The following is a 21,321-nucleotide window of genomic DNA, read 5'->3' as shown; positions in this document are numbered from 1 at the left end:
TCAATCTCGTCTTCAGACATGTCCTCCTCCTTAAAGAAACCCATATTTTTTACTGTCATCTATACCATTAAAGTTTCTTTGTTTGATAAAAAGTTAAAAATGGGTATAAAAGTAGGATAAAAATGGCTGGCACTTCCCGCAAACCGTAAATATTGTAGTTAATATTTATTGTAGTGATGTATGTATGTACTATTTCATTGCAGAGAGTCTGACGGAAGTTTAAAACCCTTGCCTAAGAAGCATATAGATTGTGGAATGGGACTAGAGCGCTTGGTGTCTGTTATCCAACAGAAGCGTTCCAACTACGATACTGATCTTTTTGTCCCACTTTTTGATGCCATTCAGAAGGTATGTGTGTAGAATTGAAATATTTTTCAAACAGAATTAGTAAAATAAATTGCTTTAGATAGGATTTTTCATTAGATGAAAGATTAAATATTTTTCAACTTGGTTTATTGATAGTACAAGCATGTGAGGTGTCATAAATAAACAAAACTATTCTCCAAATATGGTAATGGAAAGTTCTCGTGGAGTGAAAGTTAAGGAGTAAAAGTAACTGAAGAGAAGCAACACTGAATCACTGAAAGTCACATAAACAAGACTGATAACTTTGCCAGTTTATGGAGTACACACAGAACACTGTTTTCTGGCTTAAGTAATGCACAAGAGGATATGCAACAAAATTTGGACATGAGCTAAAGGAAACTTCCTGGCAGATTAAAACTGTGTGCCCGACCGAGACTCGAACTCAGTCGGGCACACAGTTTTAATCTGCCAGGAAGTTTCATATCAGTGCACACTCCGCTGCAGAGTGAAAATCTCATCCTGGAATCATGAGCTAAAGGCTTTATGCAAGTTCCATCTGTTTCTGCTGCTGTTTTTCATTGCATCTGTTTAACCACTATGATACTATGGAACAATGTACACCAAATGCTAATGTGTTCTATTTATATTTTACTGAAAGTTGGACACCTTAATTACTTATGGTTTATATTTTACGATTGTCAATTCGTTTGCATTTACAGGCATACTCTGCAAACCTCTGTGAAGTGGATGGCAGAGGATGCTTCGCATTGTACCAGTTATTATGGCTTTTGCCCTGTTCCCTGTTCCCTCCATGCATGAAATGCAGAAGAATGATTCACTAAACTGTCTCCCATTATGCACTGCTGTCGGCAATTTATTTGTGGTAGTCATAGCCAATCGAGTGATGGTAGCCAATGAGAAAGGCTTAATCTAACTTTTTTTTCCGGTGGAAGATTCAAATTGATTACATTTCCTTTTGATATGGGGAATGGATGAAAACTAGATATGCTGGCAGACTGGCATGTAGCAAGTCCTGAGGCATAAGTTAGTTTAGAATGTGACAGTGTGTTTGCAAGTTGGCAAAGCCAAAAAAAGTGAATGGAAGAAAACTACATGCAGCGAAGCCACAGATGTAGATTAGTTTGGAATGTGAATATTTGGGTGCAAGTTGATGAAGCCAACAAATCTCTGCATCAAAATAAGATTTTCCTAATACACTAGGTGACAGAGGTCATGGGATAGCGATATGCACATACACAGATGGTGGTAGTATTGTGTAAAGAAGGTATAAGAGGGAATGCATTGGCGGAGCTGCCATTTGTACACAGGTGATTTGCGTAAAAAGGTTTCTGACGTGATAATGGCCACACAATGTGAATTAAGAGACTCTGAATGCGGATTGGTAGTTGAGCTAGGTGCATGGGACATTCCATTTCAGAAATCGTTAAGGAATTCAATATTCCATGATCCACAGTGTCAACAGTGTGCTGATAATACCAGATTTGTCATTATGTCTCAGCCTTGACAACGCAGTGGCCGGCGACCTTCACTTAACTGAGAGGAAAGTAGTAAAGGCCAGCTTCTGTCCACATTACACCTATTAACAAACAACAGTACTTATATTTTGACAGTTTCCATCCTTTCCATGTCAAACGTTCCCTTCCATACAGCCTTGATATTAGAGGCAAACACATTTGTTCGGATGCAGACTCTTTACAGCAATACACTACAATTTTCACCTCAGCCTTCACTGCACGTAATTAACCCACCAGCCTAGTTCAAAAGCTAATCTCCCAGCCATCACATCCAATCCTGGGGCTGCTGATCCCTCCAAACAACTACTTCGGTGCACACCACTTGTCACTCAATATTATCCTGCTCAGCTACTTTGACAAGGCTATGACTTCCTATAATCTCGCCCTTGAATGAAATCCATTCTGTCTGAGATTTTGCCCACCACACCTAGAATAACTTTTCATCAGCGGCCCAACCTCTGCAACATTCTTGTCAGACCCCATGCTTCTTCTGCACCTATTGCCCTACCCTATGGCTCTTACCCCTGTGACCATCAAAAAATGGTTCAAATGGCTCTGAGCACTATGGGACCAACTGCTGTGGTCATAAGTCCCCTAGAACTTAGAACTACTTAAACCTAACTAACCTAAGGACAGCACACAACACCCAGCCATCACGAGGCAGAGAAAATCTCTGACCCCGCCGGGACCTGTGACCATCCTCGCTGCAAGACTTACCTTATCCACCACCCATACCAGCCCTGTAACTGGCAAAACATATTCTATCAAAGGGGAGGCCACCTGTGAAATGACATGTCATGAATGATCTGTTAATGTGTATATTGTTCAGCCTTTTACATCAGCATGTCTACCACCAATTTATCAGTTAGGATGAATGGTCATAAGCAGAGGGTGTATACTGGCAATACATATTATCCTTCTTGCCCACTGCTGTCCCCAACAATCAGTTTTTTTATCTCATCCTGTCCGATAAGTCTCGCCTGATCTGGGGTTCTGAGTGACTTTCCTAAACTGTATCCCCTTTACCTAAACCTCTCCAGTACTTTTCCTTCACCTCTCTTCCTTCCCCTTCAACCCTTCTGCTTGAAGAAGGAGCCCCTGGCTCCGAAAACTTGTATACATAAAAACATTTTTTATATGTGTGTTCTTCTGCCATTGCTTGGTGAGTAGATTTTTTTCTGTCCAGTTACATTATATTGTAAAAAAAAATGATTATTTTTGATGTAACATTAGACAATATGACTATTATGTCATTTTTAAATCTGATTTATTGTTTATAACAACCTGGTGCATATAAGAGAACCATGGAATAATAAACTTGAAAGTGTTTACCAACTAATGGTCTTCAGCAAATATTATTGATGCGGATTTGCAGCTACTTAATTGCAGTTTTGTATAATTTGTCATGAGGTTCATGCCCCTTAGTTCAGTCAGTAATGATAAGGAAAGTCTGTAACCAACCACACATACTTAATACAAGCAGATGGATTACGGGAAGTGTAGAAGCTTATGCACATATGAGTTAGGACCTTGTAGTTTTGGAAGGTGATACCTGCTGTCCTCAGTAGGTAACAACATATGTACCGTATTTACTCGAATCTAAGCCGCACCTGAAAAACGAGACTCAAAATAAAGGAAAAGAAAAATTTCCCGAATCTAAGCCGCACCTGAAATTTGAGACTCGAAATTCAAGGGGAGAGAAAAGTTTTAGGACGCACTTCCAAATCGAAACAAAGTTGGTCCATAGTAATATGAGACACAATTTAGGTCGAATGAATGACGATACAGCTACAGTATTTTGGTTCGAGTCGTAAGCTTAGCAGGCAAGCTTTACCAGGTAGCCATTGTTATGCGTCAGGCGCTCCGTCCGTATTTATACGGGTACCCTTCCTTTTTTACGTGCTTCGTCTGGTTTGAATCGATTGCTTATTTTGCTTTGATCTGATAAGTGCCGTTTTCTTTGTTATAGGTGTTTACGTCACTCTAAGCTGAAAATGCAATACTGTACTGTCGCATTCTGATAGTGCGTGTTTACAGCCTGTCGCCGCTCGCGGCATGGCTTGCCTTCGTGCGCGCTACCGCCGCTTACAATTAAAAAAAAAAAGGATAGGAATCGTCTCATTAGCGAAACAAAGGCAAGAGACTGCTATTTGTTGTTACTTACACTGCTGCTTTCTGTGATAATGATCAACAAGAACCAAATAATAGACTGCGTATGATGGAACATGTTCTGATTGACAATTAGGCGAAAATTTTTCTCCGTTTGAATATCTTTGCGGCCGCTTCTTTAGTACATCAAATTCTGCACAGAAATTAGAGTCATCTTAGATTTAAAAATCTAGTCAGTTGCCGTGCTTCGTTTCTGACTGTATCACTATTAGGCATAAGAATAATACGAAGATAAACATGACACGATACGTATATTCTTCCGCGTTTGCTGTTGTCTCACTCTATTTTTGTAGTTTATTAGGCAGACAGGATTTAAATCAGATAGCAGCAAACACGAAAGAATACATGACAAAATGTTTATATTCGTATTATTCTTATGGTGAAGATAATACTGCATGCGATTCACATTTCATCATGTTCCTATTACCAACCATCTCTTCTCACCGGGTAGGAAAAAATTCAGAACGTAGAGTTGGCCATATTGACAAACATCCCAAACAGTCTTGCCAGTCGGATTTTCGTAGTACATTGAAATTCTGCTACATTCGAAGATGAACAATACGGAATCTGTATTTACTTCGTTGGGTAATGTATGAAAATGAAAATGCAGTGGTCGAAACTCGGGGCGGAGAAAAAATGCTCGTCTTCCACCCCTTTTTTTTATTTATTTACTGACGCAGTGGTTTTGGCGCCAGTATTTATCTTTGCACCTACAAAGCATGCCTGTGTAGCGCTACATATATTTGACGGCAGAAGTTAGTTGTCTCGGCGCCTACCAACATTTTTCAGAACTTCCACTTCCTTTGCACTCGATTCTAAGCCGCAGGCGGTTTTTTGGATTACAAAAACCGGAAAAAAAGTGTGGCTTATATTTGAGTAAATATGGTAACCGTAGTGATGTGCAGGGTTACCTAAAATCATTTTGTGTTATCCCTTGCTTGCAATTCTAGAACACCTTTTTTTTTTTTTTTTTTTTTTTTTTTTTTTTTTTTTTTTTTTTTTTTTTTTTTTTTTTTTTTTATTGCTGTCATCATTCTCACATCACCAGTTCTGGAGGAACTTCGTGGTTGTTATGAACAGCCCTTTCCACAGGTTAATACTGGAGTCACTGAAAAGTGGATTTCATTGTGGCTCATGTCTTGCTGTGTATAGTGTTGTTACCGTCAATGATACTGATCTCAATAAACCTGTCATATGCCAGTGTTTGGTAAAGTTATTCAGAGTAACTGTGATCTGATAATCTTCGTCCCTAAAAGAAAGTCTCCTTGTCGACCTCTTCTGCCTCTGGCCTTTGTCACACACAAATATATAATACAACACCTAGCTTTCTGCAGATTAACTTAATTCACTGACGTAACTTCACACCAAATGATCGGGTTATCACCCCATATGGGAAACATGTTTTTCCTGTAGATATTTCCATAATTTTGATAACCACCAGTGCGAGCAATGTCTCAAAATACTAATTCAGAAAAAGTATGGTGTTCTGCTACTAAAATATATGGACTACATTATTCTAGAGTCGTTTAGCGTGTTTTGCATGCTAATCCTCATACCATTGATCCTCAAGGCATGCTCTCTGAAAATTTTAGTTTGCTTAATTTTTATTGCTATTTTTCCATCGGGAACTGAACACTCCACAAATATGTTTCGAAGATTCAGTGTTGTGTGTCACGTTGTTGTCGTCGTCGTCGTCGTCGTCATCATCATTGTTGTATTCAGTCCACAAACTGATTTGATGCAGCTCTCCATGCTACTCTATTGTGTGCAAGCCTCATCATCTTTGAATAACTGCTGCAGCCTACATCCTTCTGAATCTGCTTAGTGTATTCATCTCTTGGTCTCCCTCTATGGTTTTTACATTAGAATTGTGATAACCGGCTTACTTCTTAAGTTGTGTTTTGGAGTACATTTCAGAGTTAAGCTCAATTAATGCCTCTATTCTGGAAGCTTGCTGTGTTACTTGGTTTTCAGTTGATAATTAAATATTTCTGTCAAATTCAATAAGTAACATTCACTTTTTATTTATTATTACTATTATCAACATGAAATTTTCACAAGCTCTGCTCATTACATGAAGTCTTGCAAACGAACAGTTAATTGAAAAATCATAATATTAAAATCGCATTTTGTCAAAGACATTGGTACACAGTCACCCTGGAAACCACTTTTTCTTAGAATATTGTATCAAAGCTGCCATCCCACCACCCATCAGGACCCCGCATCTGTGGCCCTTACTTGTTTTCCAAGCTCAACTGATGAGCACGGCCATATCTGCAGAGCTGTCCTGTAACTCCACGGAAAATCTGAAACTCACGATATAATGGAATCAATATTGATGATATTGCATCATGAATTTGGAGATGAAGACATGTTGACTGTTTTTTATGTATAGGAAATAGGCTAAGGGATACAGTGCCTCCATAATGAGTCATCCACACTTTAATCTTGACCTATAGTTTTAAACCACCATCCTAGTCAAATGTAAAAAAACATTTACATGGTATATTAATCAGATCAGATTACTGGTCATTTTGTATATGACTACATACCATGAGCACTCAAATATTCAGTCTATAGAGACATAGCCTTCCAGTTCCACAACTTCTCACTGTCTTATACACACACTGAAGAGCCAAAGAAACTGGTACACCTGCCTAATATCGTGTAAGGCCCCTGCGAGCACGCAGAAGTGCCCCCACCCCCGGGGGCTCGCCGCTCTTTGGCTTTGCTACCATGGGGCCCCAACCTTTGCAGCATCTTTTCCCTTCCATGCTACATGTCTACCCTCTTGCTGTTCTTTTTCCCCATTCCTTGAGGAACATGTGTGGGCTGTTTTTGGAAATGTGTTCTGTGTTTTTGATACTCAATATATGAATACTCTCCACTATTCCATTTTTCTTTCTTCTTTCACTGTCTCCTATCCTTTCTCTGCTTTGATGTTTGAGGTTCCTCTTTACTGCTTCCTCCCAGTGTTGTCCTGAAAGCCATGTCTGACACATTACAGGTGACTGGGTGACGCGTAATTCCCATACCCGGGTTGACATGTAGGGTTTACATGTACCCCCTGGTACAAGCCAGGCCCAGCAGGGAGGGGTGATTGCCTGAGCTGCTACCTTCCCAAATTTCCGATCAGTCCCTCTGTCAGGTGTTCGGGAGGTGTGACCTGAAGTGTGAACAATAACATAATGCAGGTGTGACCTCTTTTGAAGGGGGCCCCCAGTTGGAAGGAGTGCACGAAACAATGATGCTGGCAATCATCCAATTGCACCAATGTTCCTCGTGGTTTCGTGTACTGAAAACAGTCAGTCCGTTGCTATGCTCAATCCATTTATTATTGACAATGGTGCTGATGCAGTTGCTGGCCCTGTGAAATCCTGCTCACGTTTACGCAATGGCATTTTGCTTTTGGAGACTACTTCTGATTCTCAATGACAACAACTGCTTGCAGTTTTGCTTCGTGTCGAGGTCCATCGAGTGCTAAATTCTTCCTGTGGTGGTATTTACACTAGGCTGCTTGATGGTCTGACTGAGGCAGAAATACAAACATACCTCTCTCATTAGGGAATCATTGCCACCCAACGGATGATAAAAAAAGTAGGTGCCTCCGTAGTGGCCACACGCACTCTCTTTCTAACTTTTGATAGAGTGGTTCCATTAAAGATCTAAGCACGTTATGAAGTTATCAAGGCCAGACCATATATTCCAAACCTGATGCGCTGCTTCCAGTGTCATCAATACAACAACACTCGAGAGTCCTGTCGACTACTTGCCAAATGTGTAACTTGTGTTAGGGATTCTCACGAGGGTGATTGTCCACCTCCTTCTACCTGCTGCATCAATTGCGTGGCGACCATGCCACCTCCTCCTGCAATTGTCCCATGTATCTCAGTGAGCAGGCTGTCCAGGAGATCTGGGTGAAGGAAAAAGTGCCTTAACTGGTAGCTTGCAAGTTGTTGTCGAGTCAAAAACCTTGCGTTCCACCATCTGGCACCTACAGTACTGTTCTTGCTATATCTCGTTTCATGAAGAACATGGCCACGCAGACATGTGACTTTGAATTTAGCACCTCAGTTCTGAATCGCGCAGCGTTATGGTGGCCTCCCTGTCTCCTCCTCCACCAACTCGGCAGCTGCCGAGGTGCACGCCTCGGTGTTTCACTTGTCATGACTCTCCTCCAATGGAACTTTCGCAGCCTATGATCCAACAAAGAGGATTTACAGCTGCTCTTATAATCGCACCACCTACTTGTTCTCTGCCTTCCGGAAACAAAATTATGTCCTCACAACCACTTTGAGCTCTCGCATTTCTTCCTGGGCTGTTTTGACCTTCACCCTGAGGTTGGCATTCCAGCTCATGGGAGTTTCGTGCTGCTCATATGTGATGACGTTCATATTCAACCCATCTCCCTGACTACCTGCCTTCAAGCTTTTCCTTCCTCACTTGACCTTTTCCCTCTGTACTGTTTACATCCCTCCATGACCAGGGTAGACTTCCTCCAGTTTGTTGGGGAGGTACCTCACGCCTTTCTGCTGCTTGGTGACTTTAATGCGCACCATCCTCTTTGGGGTTCTCCCAGAACCTATCAAAGAGGTGCCCTTTTGGTTGACCTTCTTAATCAGCTTAACCTCCTCTGCCTTAACGCAGGAGCACCCACATTCCCATTTGGACGTATCCTCCAGCACTGCCCAGATTGCCCATCATCTCAAGTGGTCTGTTCTCTCTTGATATCGGGTGCTGGTGACTGCACAGTTGAGTGCCCTGCAAACCAAACATCATCTCTCTGACACATATTCAAGTGACCCTTTCCCGTGTGCTATCCGTTTGCTGACTCATACCTCATCTACGTGCTCACCCAAATGGCAGCTTACTAAGGCTGACGGGAGGCTTTACCCCTCTCTGGCGACATTCGACAGACAACATTTCCCCAATTGTGATGACCAGGTGAAATATCTTACAAATGTTATCCTTACCGCTGCAGAATGTTCCATTCCTCGCACTTTTTTTTACCATGCCATGGTCCGGTCCCTTGGTGGACTGAGGTGTGTCACGACACAGTTTGCACACAGAGACGTACTCTCCACATTTTTAACCATCATCCAATGATGGCAAACAGCATGTATTATAAATAGGGACAGGAAAAAATCGGTGTTATTTTATGGCCAAAATCGGTGTTATGTTTTTGCACTTTTCGGTGTTATTTGTCTGTGTTACTTTCTGGCAAGCTTTTTCTATTGTCAGTTATCTATTTTTGTCATATTTAATCATTTTTCAATGCTTTGTTGAAAATGGAACTATTCCTAGGGTAGGGTGGGCCATACATGAGACAAGTGTAGAGAAAAATTATTTTAACAAAAATTTTTGATACAAATAATTATTTAAAAACAAACACCAATGGTAAAAATAAAAATAACAGTATGATGCAGATATTTTATTTATGACATGTTTCCAACTTCTTCATATCGTTCTTGGGCCTTGGAGACCACAGAAGCCGGTCTCCGCAGCTCAAGAATGATCTGAAGATCCGCTAGGAGCGTGAAACGTGTCATCAATAAAGTATTTGCAACAGAGACTATTATCTAAATTTTTAACATTTGTGTACTGTTGCTGCACTTGGTCACGTTTGTGTGGAGTGATACATGTATTTTAAATACTGGGAAAAAGTTATTTATCAATTATGTATCCAGCAGATTAAAAAATATACAGAACTTCCCTTTTTTCAGGTCCCCAATCAATTTTTTGACACTCGATAATTTTTCTCATTGACTTAAATATTTATGTTAAATGGTTGAAATTTCTTATGGAATAGCAATAATGAAATTTAGAAGAAAATATTTTAATGTAAAGAAAAATCTCTGCCTTTGCAACGCTGTTCTTAATAAATAAAATGTCTTGGCTGCATCCCCAAGAGATTTTTCTGTATGAATATCACCAAGAAAGCTTGAAGGTTATTTTTTTAAGTTTTCCTAAGTAACAAAATACTTATAAACACTTACGAAAGGTATTTAACTTGGGTTAAAAATAAGACAAAATTTAATTTTTTTAATGTTCACTCAAATTTTGCTTGGAAACAAAATTTATAGTATGTTTCAGTACACATTTTGAGTTTTAAATTCCATTTTCCACCAGTAACACAGTCTTTTAATAGAAAAATACTTTCTTTTAATGTAGTATCTTTTTTTTACACACATAGCTATACAACTGGTAGTAAGACTTATTTGTGTACTGCATTTTCAGCTGTTTTTACCAAGATCTGGACAAAAGGGGTGAAAACAGACAAAACATCTGATATGCTTACCTTACTAGTAACAGTGAAGTGTAAACCTGAAATATCCGAACGCGGGAACTGCAATAGCTTTGAAACGATTGAAAAATGCGCCACAAACAAAACACGAGACAAGTGAAGTGTACCCCCACTCTAACTCAGGCAGCTATGCGCATCCGTGAATCTGGGAGCTTGGCAGAGTCAGAAAAATTTTTCCGAGTAGATGCTGGCTGCTTTCTCTCACTGTTATACTCCAAACAGCCACACCCCAAGTAGCCAGAAGCAGGAGTAGGCACTGCTTATACGCGATTTCAGCTCTGCGCATGCTTGGCAAGGTGTCTGGTAACTGCTTAAACGAACCTTATTTCAACAAAATTTGAAAACAATCACATCGATAGTAATTAAAATTTTTGTAAGTTAATACACGCAGAAAATGTTAAGCAAAACATAGAAACAAGACAAAACTTAACATAAAAGACTGATCTTCTTCCCCTCAAAGTATTAACTACAACTAACTTAAGTGACAAGAACGTGGGATAGTAATAGCTCATACACAAATGGCGGTAGAAAGGCATATACAAGGTATAAAAGATCAGTGCATTGGTAGATCTACCATTTGTACTAGAGTGTTACATATGAAAAGTTTCCAATGTGATTATGGCTGCATGACAGGAATTAACAGACTTTGAACATGGAATAGTAGCTGGAGCTAGTTGCATGGGCATTCCATTTTGGTAGTCATTAAGGAATTTAATATTTTGAGATCCATAACGTCAACAGGGTGCCAAGAATGCCAAATTTCAGACATTACCTCTCTCCATGGGCAAGATAGTGACTGGAGGCCTTCACTAATTGATCGAGAGAGCAAATGATGTGGCCACCCAGATCTCCTGACATGAATCGCATCGAACATTTATGGGACATAATTGTGTGTTCAGTTCTGGTACATCATCCTACACCGACAATGCTTATGAAATTATGGATAGCTATAGAGGCAAGATGGCTTAATACTTCTGCAGGGGACTTCTAATGTCTTGTTGAGTCCATGCCACATTGAGTTGCTGCACTACGCCGGACAAAGGGAGGTCCAACACGATGTTAGGAGATGTCCCATGACTTTTGTCATCTCAGTGCACTCTTAAAGAGCATTTATCCTGTATGTAAAATTGATTGCTACTTCTCCTCTTGTATATTTTGTTGTTGTTGGATGGTTTTGAATGTCCGTTTAAACTGCTTCTAATCGCGGCAACTACACTGATGGGAAAAAAATTGCAAGACCAAGAAGGAGTTGTGCAACGTAAACAAATGTTGGTTGCCATGTTTCAAGAGCTCATTGGAGGGAATGGTGGAGGTCTTTTGCATTTTCTGATGAAAGCTGGTTTTGCCTCCATGCCGTTGATGGCCATGAGTTGGTTAGGAAGAGGGCAGATAAGGGCCTGCAACCACCCTGTCTGTGTGCTAGATGAACTTCACCTACAACTGGACTTGGTGGTCTGGAGTGCAATTTTGTATGATAGCTGGAGCACCCTTTTGGATATCCCACACACCTTGATTTGCAAAATTGTACATCAGTCTCATGATTCAACTTGCTGTGCTGCCATTCATGAACGGCATTCCAGAGTGTGTTTTCCTTTTGCCTTGGCCTGCACAATCACCAGATCTGTCTCTAATGAAGCACATATGGAACATCATCAGACAAAAACTCCAGCGTCATTTACAACGAGCATTAATCACCCCTGTAGTGACCGACCAAGTGCAACAGTCATGGAACTCCATCCCATAACCTAACATCTGGCACTTTTACAGCACAATGCATGTACTTTTGCATCCCTTCGTTCAATGTTCTGGCAGTTACACTGATTATTAATGTAACAGCATTTCTCGTTTGCAATGGCTTATCCCGCACTTACATTAACCTGTGATTTTACATTTTTATTCCCTTAAAAATATTACTCAGATAAATGTATTTACAAAATTTCAACACTCTACGTTAATTATTTTGTAGTTTTGCGATTCCCCCCCCTCCCCCCCCCCCCCCCCCTCCCAATCAATATACAGGGTGTTACAAAAAGGTACAGCCAAACTTCCAGGAAACATTCCTCACACACAAAGAAAGAAAATATGTTACGTGGACATGTGTCCGGAAACGCTTACTTTCCACGTTAGAGCTCATTTTATTACATCTCTTCAAATCACATTAATCATGGAATGGAAACACACAGCAACAGAACGTACCAGCGTGACTTCAAAAACGTTGTTACAGGAAATGTTCAAAACGTCCTCCGTTAGCGAGGATACGTGCATCCACCCTCCGTCGCATGGAATCCCTGATGCGCTGATGCAACCCTGGAGAATGGCGTATTGTATCACAGCTGTCCACAATACGAGCACGAAGAGTCTCTACATTTGGTACCGGGGTTTCGTAGACAAGAGCTTTCAAATGCCCCCATAAATGAAAGTCAAGAGGGTTGAGGTCAGGAGAGCATGGAGGCCATGGAATTGGTCCGCCTCTACCAATCCATCGGTCACCGAATCTGTTGTTGAGAAGCGTACGAACACTTCGACTGAAATGTGCAGGAGCTCCATCGTGTATGAACCACATGTTGTGTCGTGCTTGTAAAGGCACATGTTCTAGCAGCACAGGTAGAGTATCCCGTATGAAATCATGATAACGAGCGCCATTGAGCGTAGGTGGACGAAACTAAAATGAGCTCTAACATGGAAATTAAGCATTTCCGGACACATGTCCACACAACATCTTTTCTTTATTTGTGTGTGAGGAATGTTTCCTGAAAGCTTGGCCGTACCTTTTTGTAACGCCCTGTATATAAGCCACATTCTCTGTCACTAATGGAATGTACCAGAGCACCTGCTTTTGGATGGGGAATGACTATAATAATTATGACCCTTCACAAAAGTGAAAAAAAACTTTTTGTTTACTTATCTGATTTGGAACTCGGTTGATGATTAGGAATCAATGCCATATTCCATTGAATATGACTGATACATCCTGTTCCATTATTTTTTCCTAATTATCCTACTTTCTTAAGCTGACTGTGACTGTTTCTTCTGGACTCCTCTTGTGGCAGAGTGTATGTGGCGAAGTTGCCCATTGCAACAAAGGTTCTCCCTCATTGACCTATCTAACTACTTCATTGGATACAATGAGGGTTGTGAAATGCAGTGACTCATTAAATATTTCCCCAAATTCCACAATTAGTTCTGGATGTCCTTCTGGACAATGAGTTCATGCCAATCATCCTCTCTCTCTCTCTCTCTCTCTCTCTCTCTCTCTCTCTCTCTCTCTCTCTTATCGTTCCTTTTACTGAAGGTGCCCAAGGATCCTAATTGGATATCAGTAAATGTGTTACTGCTTCCCTTGATAAAAATTTTTTGATAGCTTTTCTCACATATTGTTTACCATTATCTGATAATAGCTTCCTTGGCTTACCAATTGCAATGTTTCTCTTGAACCTGGTACTGCTGTTTTTTGCGGTATTTTTAAATTTGTCAGCATTGGACTGCTGGAACACCCCAAACATCTGAAACCATTTCGTAGCTTTTTCTTTCTTTTTCTTTTTTAAGCTAAATATTAGTTCTCTAATCTTTGAAATACTTCATGATTATTAAGTCAGAGATGACTATTGTTCATTGATGATGTACTCATTCAGCCACATCTTATAAAATTACTCCCTTTCAGTATTTTTATTATTTTGACTTATTTGATGATCTGATAATTTCAGATGCAGGGTGTGAACTATCTAATGTTCTTGAAATAAAATACTTTGAATTTCCTTGTATATTTCTGTAATAAATTTTCTCAGATTAATGTTTGATGTCTGTAAGATATATTAATGGGAACTAAGCATCATCATTACATCAATTGCAGACTCAGTTACAAAATTTTTGATTGTTTAACTGTTGTGATAAATGGCAATGGGCTCTTAACAATGGGTAATCCGTCTTCGCACTATTCCTGACTGATTGCTAAAACATCTCTGCAATCTGCACTACGAAGTGCCACCCCAAACGAGAAATATGATACCATATTCTCGTATTCTTGTAACCTCCACATGAAACACACAAAAAAATAGTGTGACTATATGAATATAAATGTAAAATACTGATGAAAAAAGGAAAAATATTTATAAAAGAATGATCCAGCACCGCTCATGTGGGGAAGAAGATAGTGTTACCATCAATATTTGTAACTATACAAAGCGTTTGAACGATTTTCTCTCATACACCTTATTTACAACTGTTTCAGTAATGGCACGTCTTATTGTTTACAAATTTAATAATCTGAACCAATGTTTTAGTGTTACAAATATATATATATATATATATATATATATATATATATATATATATATATATATATATATATATATATATATATATACACACACGAGTCTTCCCTGCCCCAGAGGCAGTGGATTGAAAGAGTCCGTGGACAGTAAGTTCCAAAAATGTGTGGATATTATAGCATACAGTTCAGGATACAATTCAATATGCTGACGAACTGTGCTCGCTTGCATTTTCTAACATAGACTGCATATATGTAGACTTGTTTTGACTGCATATCTTGCATTCTTGAAATAATAGTATTTAGTTACTTGCAACAAACTGCTGCTGCTTATTCTTTTCTCCTTTTTTCACAAGGCTCATTATATTCAAATGTTAGAACTTGTTGGATTTATGACTATTACAAGTATGTGTGTGGACAGTTAATTAAAGATAAATTGAATTCCTACGTATGTTTGGATGAAAGGCCCACAGGTCCTCATAGTCCCTAAACCTGCCAATTACGCTTTTCGAATCAAGAATATGATAGTGTACATTTTAGTAGGCGTCTGTTGCCCCGTCTGCTATATCGTATTTTATAAATACATACTTCTTCCTGCGTTTAAAAAAAAAATTCGGCCGGGGGGGGGGGGGGGGCGGTGGTGGCATATCATTACAGCTTTTGGGCTTCTCTTGTATACTGTCCATATTAATGTTTGTGGGCAATTTTCCATTATACCATGCATGAGGATCAACTGTCTCTCCTCCTTTTGGAAACTGTTTTTCCACTTTTAAAGGTTGTAATCCAAATCTTCTCTAATTCCTTCCTGGTTTTATCTTTGTTTGTTGACTTAGATAAAAGTGGTGGACAACTTGTAACTTGGACATTCTCAGTTCCTGGATGGATTCTTTGTAAGCTACGGGTCTGTTATCATTTCATTTTATATTATTTAATCTGTACAATACAGAGTACGTATTGGTAATTCTGAATTCTGTTTTTAGGGCACAGGAGCACGCCCCTATTCTGGCAAGGTTGGTACAGATGACATAGACGGTATTGATATGGCTTACCGAGTACTGGCTGATCATGCACGCACCCTGACAATAGCATTAGCCGATGGGGGTCACCCAGACAATACAGGCAGAGGGTATGTACTGGAGTTGGTGTTGTGTAATTCAAGTAATCAAAATATAATAAAAAACTGTTGAAATTTAATATTTTTAAGAAATTGAAACTGGAAATCTAATTGATTGCTATTGAGCCACTTGAAGTATTTATTTAAGCCTAAGCATAAATTAGTTGGTTCTGTGTATAGTATCCATTAAAGCTGCTCAGTGTGCTGAAAGTTTACCATATTAAAATAATATCAGATGTTCAGATTAGTACAGAAGATAGGGATATGGTTTGACAAAAAATGAGCACTTTTCGGTTTTTGTTAGTGTAATGCAGTCATGGTGGAAGGGTAAAGGGATACTAACAGAAATGAATAGCACTTGCATAGCATGCTCCAGTCATGATTCTTTCAATTGCTTTTTGAGCAGCCTCAGTTTTCCTTTTATGTACTTCTGTCCATTTAAATAGCCTTGTAATCATTCTATTGGAAATGATTACTTTGCCACTCTTGTGTTCCTTTAATTCAGAATTCTTGCTCAGCATTGGTTTGCAAAAAATGAATTAATTCATATACATCTCAAGTGGAGAGTGGTGGACAATAGTGAAAAATAAAGATTTAGTTTCCTTTAATGAATTGTTACAGTTGTTATGATGTAAACAGTAGAAAGGCCTAAAAATTTCACTCTTTTGAGTTTATCTGCTTAAAATCTAGCAACATTTCATATAGCCAGCAATACTTTCAGTGATAACAAAAAGAGGTCATGGCATTAATTTCTGTGCTGTATAAACCATTCCACTTCCTCTACCAAAATATGGCAATCAATAAGGGGGATTTATGGATGTGAATAAATACGTCCACTCACTATTATGTTGAATAATGACATCCTATCTCAGAAAGTGGCAGAAATAGAAAGGAAGAGACTAAATTTTATGATGGATAACACAAAGGGGTACAACCATCCATTCACAGTGTGGAACCTGGAATCAGATGTCGGAGGCTTACAGTGTCTCACCTCAGGCAAAAAAGATTCAGTATACTACATAATCTCAACTTACAATCATGCTGCTTTCAGTATAACCAGGACTGGTACCCGCTACTTTGATTTATTGAAGAATGCTATTATAATAACCCATCCGAAGTGGAGAAGGATAATATGCTTACCAATAAGTTTCTAGCTTTGCCTCAGTATCTTGTGTGGGGGAAAGAGTCATTAAGGAATCATCAAGTATCTTGTTGTCTGGGTTCTGGAGTCTAGAAAACTGCTTAGCTGGTTTCTGTTTGGGTTTGGGATATACCACTCATCAATGAATATTGCCACTCTAATGAAGGCAGCAGAATAGGAAACCTTCCTCCACAGTCAGTTTTAGGGAGTCTTCTTCAGTATTAAGAAAGGCGATAATAGGACATGGAGGTACAATATTATCAAATCATTTTAGACCAGATAATGTGAAGTTGCTTTCCCTTTCACTTACTAATTTTCCTTATTGAGTCGGATGTGTACTTATTAGGTCACTTCCTTCAAGAGAACAATGCACCCGAAGGAAGTGTGCTCTTTCATTTTGCCGTCACCATCATCAGTATTATATTCACAGTAAAGAGCGAAGTTGAATTTTACTTATTTGTGGATGAGTTTTACATTTTCTGTTCCTCTTCCATTCTCAGCTAGACAGCATATCAGTTTCAGCTGATGAATTACAAGCTGGAGGAATGGCAGAACAAAATGGGGTTTAAGTTTTCCTTACAAAAAAATCTTTGTTTTATTGTTATGACTTACATTGAGTTACACAAGAATGGTACCAATTGAAATTTTAATGTAATAGTTGCTTCATGGTCATACATTGACTTGACCGTCACAGCTCAAGGAGTTTAAAGTCAGAAGGCAGAAAGAACTTAACACCCTTAAAGTCCTTAGCCCATGAACCTGTGGAGCTCAATCTTATACACGGCATTTGTGTGATTTAAGTATGGTTAATCTGTATACACCATATACTCACCACACTCATGGGCTTGTGCTTGGCTGCCATAGCGCCCCAGCCTTTGCAGCACCTTTGCCCTTCCCTGCTTCATGTCTGTCCTTTGCTGTTCTTTTTCCCCTCCCTTGGGGAACTTGCCTGGGCTATTTTTGGAAATGTATTATGCATTTTCGGTAATCAGTATCAGAATACTCTCCACTGTTTTTCGTTCCTCTTTTTCTTTCTTTGTTCACCTTCTTCTATCCTTCCTCCGCTTTGGTGTTTTGAGCTCTCTCTTTTTCTTCTTCCTCTCTGTGCGCTCCTGAATGAAAGCCAGCCCATGCATCTGATGCATAACAGGTGACTGGCTAACACATAATTCCCAACCCCGGGTTGACTCTTAGGGTTCGCACATACTCCCTGGTACAGGCCAGGCCCAGGGAGGGGTGATTGGCTGAGCTGCTACCTTCCCAGATTACCAATTGGTCCCTCTGTCATGTGTATGGGAGGTGTGACCTGAGGTGTGAACAATCACGTAAGGCGGGTGCACCCCCTTCTGAAGGGGGATCCCAGTTGGAAGGAGCGTGCCATCAGAGACGCTGGCAATCGTGGGGGATTTTCTCCCAAATAGCCAATCATCTTCACAGTCAGTGGCTACGAAATGGGAACGGGATGAGGCTAATGATTCAAAGACCGTCCCAGCTGCACCATGGTTCCTTGTGGTTTCACGTATGGAAGACAGTCAGTCCATTACTATGGTAAATCCATTTATGGTTCATAAAGGTGTTGATGCAATTGCTGGTCCTGTGAAATCCTGCTCTTGTTTACACATGGCACTTTGCTTTTGAAGACTAGTTCTGATTCTCGAGCACAACTGCTTGGAGCTTTGCTCAACCATGGCTGTTATGTTAGTGTCCAGGCCCATCGAACACTGAATTCTTCCCATGGTGATACACTGGCCTGCTTGATAGTTTGACCGAGGCCGAAGTCCAAATGTAGCTCTCAGCCATTGCCGTCTATTGGCTGATGAAAAAGGTAGATGCCTCCTTAGTGCCAACTTTTGATAGAGTGGTTCTTCTGTCAAAGATCAAAGCAGCTTATGAAGCTATTACGGTCAAACAGTATATTCCAAACCCAATGTGTTGCTACCCATGTCATCGTTATAACCACATTCGAGAGTCCTGTCGACACCCAAACAAATGTGTAACCTGTGGTAGGTGAAATATGGCATCCCGGCTAAGAGACAAGTTGAAAATATGGTCACTATTTTTTATTTACTTAAATTTGCCATATTTCGTGACAGTACCTTTTCTGTTAGACGTTTGCAAGGTGATATTAGTCTTGGCTTCAGTTGTCTAAGTATGATTCCACAATGCATCTTTGTCGGCTGCAGAAATGACCTGGTTCAACGTGTTTGCCTCATTTTGGTGTTTCAAATACCATTTCTTCAAATGTAGTTTCTTTTTTATCGTTAATACAAAAAAAATAGTAACATAATTCAATATTATTTATGACGGCAACCTTCACATTGTTCTTCCGTCAACACACACCAAGAGTTTACTGCCGACTGACTATGGTCAAATACGACTCCAACGTCAAAGATATTTTACACAACACACAAGCTTCCGCTTGTAATCAGTCTCTTTGCTATTCTTCGATACATTTTCTAATAGTAATCAATATGCTTTCACTCTCAAAAACAGAAATAAATTAACATATAATAAGGCAAATTACAATAAATTCTGACAAAAAGTATGAAAAATCATTTACAATTTGGTATCGACAAATACAGTAAAAAAAAAAAAATCTCCCATATCCATTACAACTGCTCCCTAGGGCTTTTTTTGTTATGGACATATACAACAAAATCCCGACCACACTCAGTGGTGGATCTGTATTACACAATTAGTACATTAATGATGCAGTCTGATAACCTCTTCCAAATTTGGACTCTTTGAATCTGTGGACTTGTTACTGGCTGTTGTTGCAGTGATACTTCCCCATCAATCCCATACACAAAAAATTCAAGTAAAGAAATTTATATAAATTTTATTCATGTTTTTTTCTTTTGTATTTTTTTTTTGCTTATGATTTTCTTTTTAAATTTTTTTTTACTCATGGTTTTTCTGTATTATTATTAATTTTTTTTTCTTACGATTTTCTTCTTTTAGTACAGCTAAAGATACATCAGTATTATCTAAATTTTCTGCAATTATTTATGTACACTTGCCTCTCTACTACAATATTACTACAAGTCACATTCTTGTGAAGAGTACTTTTGCTCCCCACAACATCAGTATAAACAACAATAAACTGCTCATATATCATGAGGCTTTATCTAAAATTGGTTTTGAAACTTATACCTTTGCATGCATGTCCTCACATGCATGCCTTCACCCACAGGGAAGACTTAGCTTCCAAAAATTAGAAAAATTCAGAAATGCTCACTAGGGAGATTTTTTTTGTAAAAAAGTAAAAATAAATCTTTCTCTCATTCTTTGTTACAACAGTGTTTTTTCATCAGTTTCAATTAACATGTGACTTCAAATTATTAATTTATACATGCAAATAAACATACTTGGTTGTACAGGTAGTTTTGTTCTAACAAGCATATTCCAGTGGAGGACTTTTGTTTTAGATGATAATAGGTTATTTAAATTTTGAAATTATGATTTCTGTTTATATACTTTTACTCCACCATCTTTTTTCGAAACCACTACTAGAGGATTATTATATGCACTGATACTTCTTTCTATTATATTACATCCTTCCATCTTTTTCAGCTCTTTCTCAACAGTAGGTCTTTTTGATATTGCAATACTGTATGGTTTTATGAAAAATGGTTCACGAGGTTTTTCTTGAAGCTCACACTGATAACCCTTTACCCTACCAAGTATGTCACTGAAACATCACTGTATTCCCACAGCAGATTTTCTAACTGTTGTTTTTGCTCCCCAGATAAATTTTGTGTTTCTGAAATTTTCAAATTTACCAAATTCCCAAATTCAACTTCATCAGTATAAAATCTATGAGTTTCAATATTCTCCAATCTATTTTCTTTTAGTAAATTGATACTGTCAAAATTTCCATTACTCTGATCACCAAGTGTGTTCACAAAATTTGTCTGAATGTATTCCCTTTCACTAGTTTCTATCAAAAGTTTTCTTCCAACCCAATCAAATGCTGTATTTACTTTTACTATCCAATTCATACCCAAAAGAAAATCCTCATTAAATTCGTGTATTACAAAACCTCCATGTGTGAACAACTTGCCTTCAATTTAAAAATGTCACTAAAGCCTGGCTTTTTACCAATTTACTGCTCTTCCCAGTAGCACCTTTTATCTTTACCCCAACAACTGGCATTTCAACATATCTTTCCCCACTTTCAATTTCTTGCTTAACCTTTCAGATATTCCCGAGACCTCACTTCCTGTATCAATTAAACATTTACCAATCCATGACCCAATTTGAACTTTTATATAAGGACTGCAAAATTGATCACTTTTCTCAGAACCTGTATCCTCATATAATAAATCACTTTCAATTTCCCTGAACCTATAGTTATCAGAATCATATGGTATATCATTACATGTATTATTTGTCACAGTTATAAAATTTGCACAAGATACAAAATTGTCATTAGTACTCTCTATTATCTCAAATAGCCAAGAATTTTCATCCAAATCACATTGT

At 38.9% G+C, this 21,321-nt stretch overlaps 1 protein-coding gene across 4 annotated transcripts in view; it reads left to right on the top strand.

The window, feature by feature from the left end:
* Nucleotides 1-21,321, top strand: part of LOC124596547 (alanine--tRNA ligase, cytoplasmic) — a 186,340-nt gene that overhangs the window by 52,246 nt on the left and 112,773 nt on the right. For all 4 annotated transcript variants that reach the window (XM_047135725.1, XM_047135726.1, XM_047135728.1 and 1 more), the window contains exons 6-7: nt 204-348; nt 15,562-15,707. In XM_047135725.1, coding sequence (XP_046991681.1) covers nt 204-348; nt 15,562-15,707 — 291 coding nt within the window. The remainder of the gene's footprint in view (nt 1-203; nt 349-15,561; nt 15,708-21,321) is intronic.

Source organism: Schistocerca americana, chromosome 2 (assembly GCF_021461395.2).
Source record: "Schistocerca americana isolate TAMUIC-IGC-003095 chromosome 2, iqSchAmer2.1, whole genome shotgun sequence".
Lineage (NCBI taxonomy): Eukaryota > Metazoa > Arthropoda > Insecta > Orthoptera > Acrididae > Schistocerca > Schistocerca americana.
This window is presented reverse-complemented; position numbering and strand designations above follow the sequence as displayed.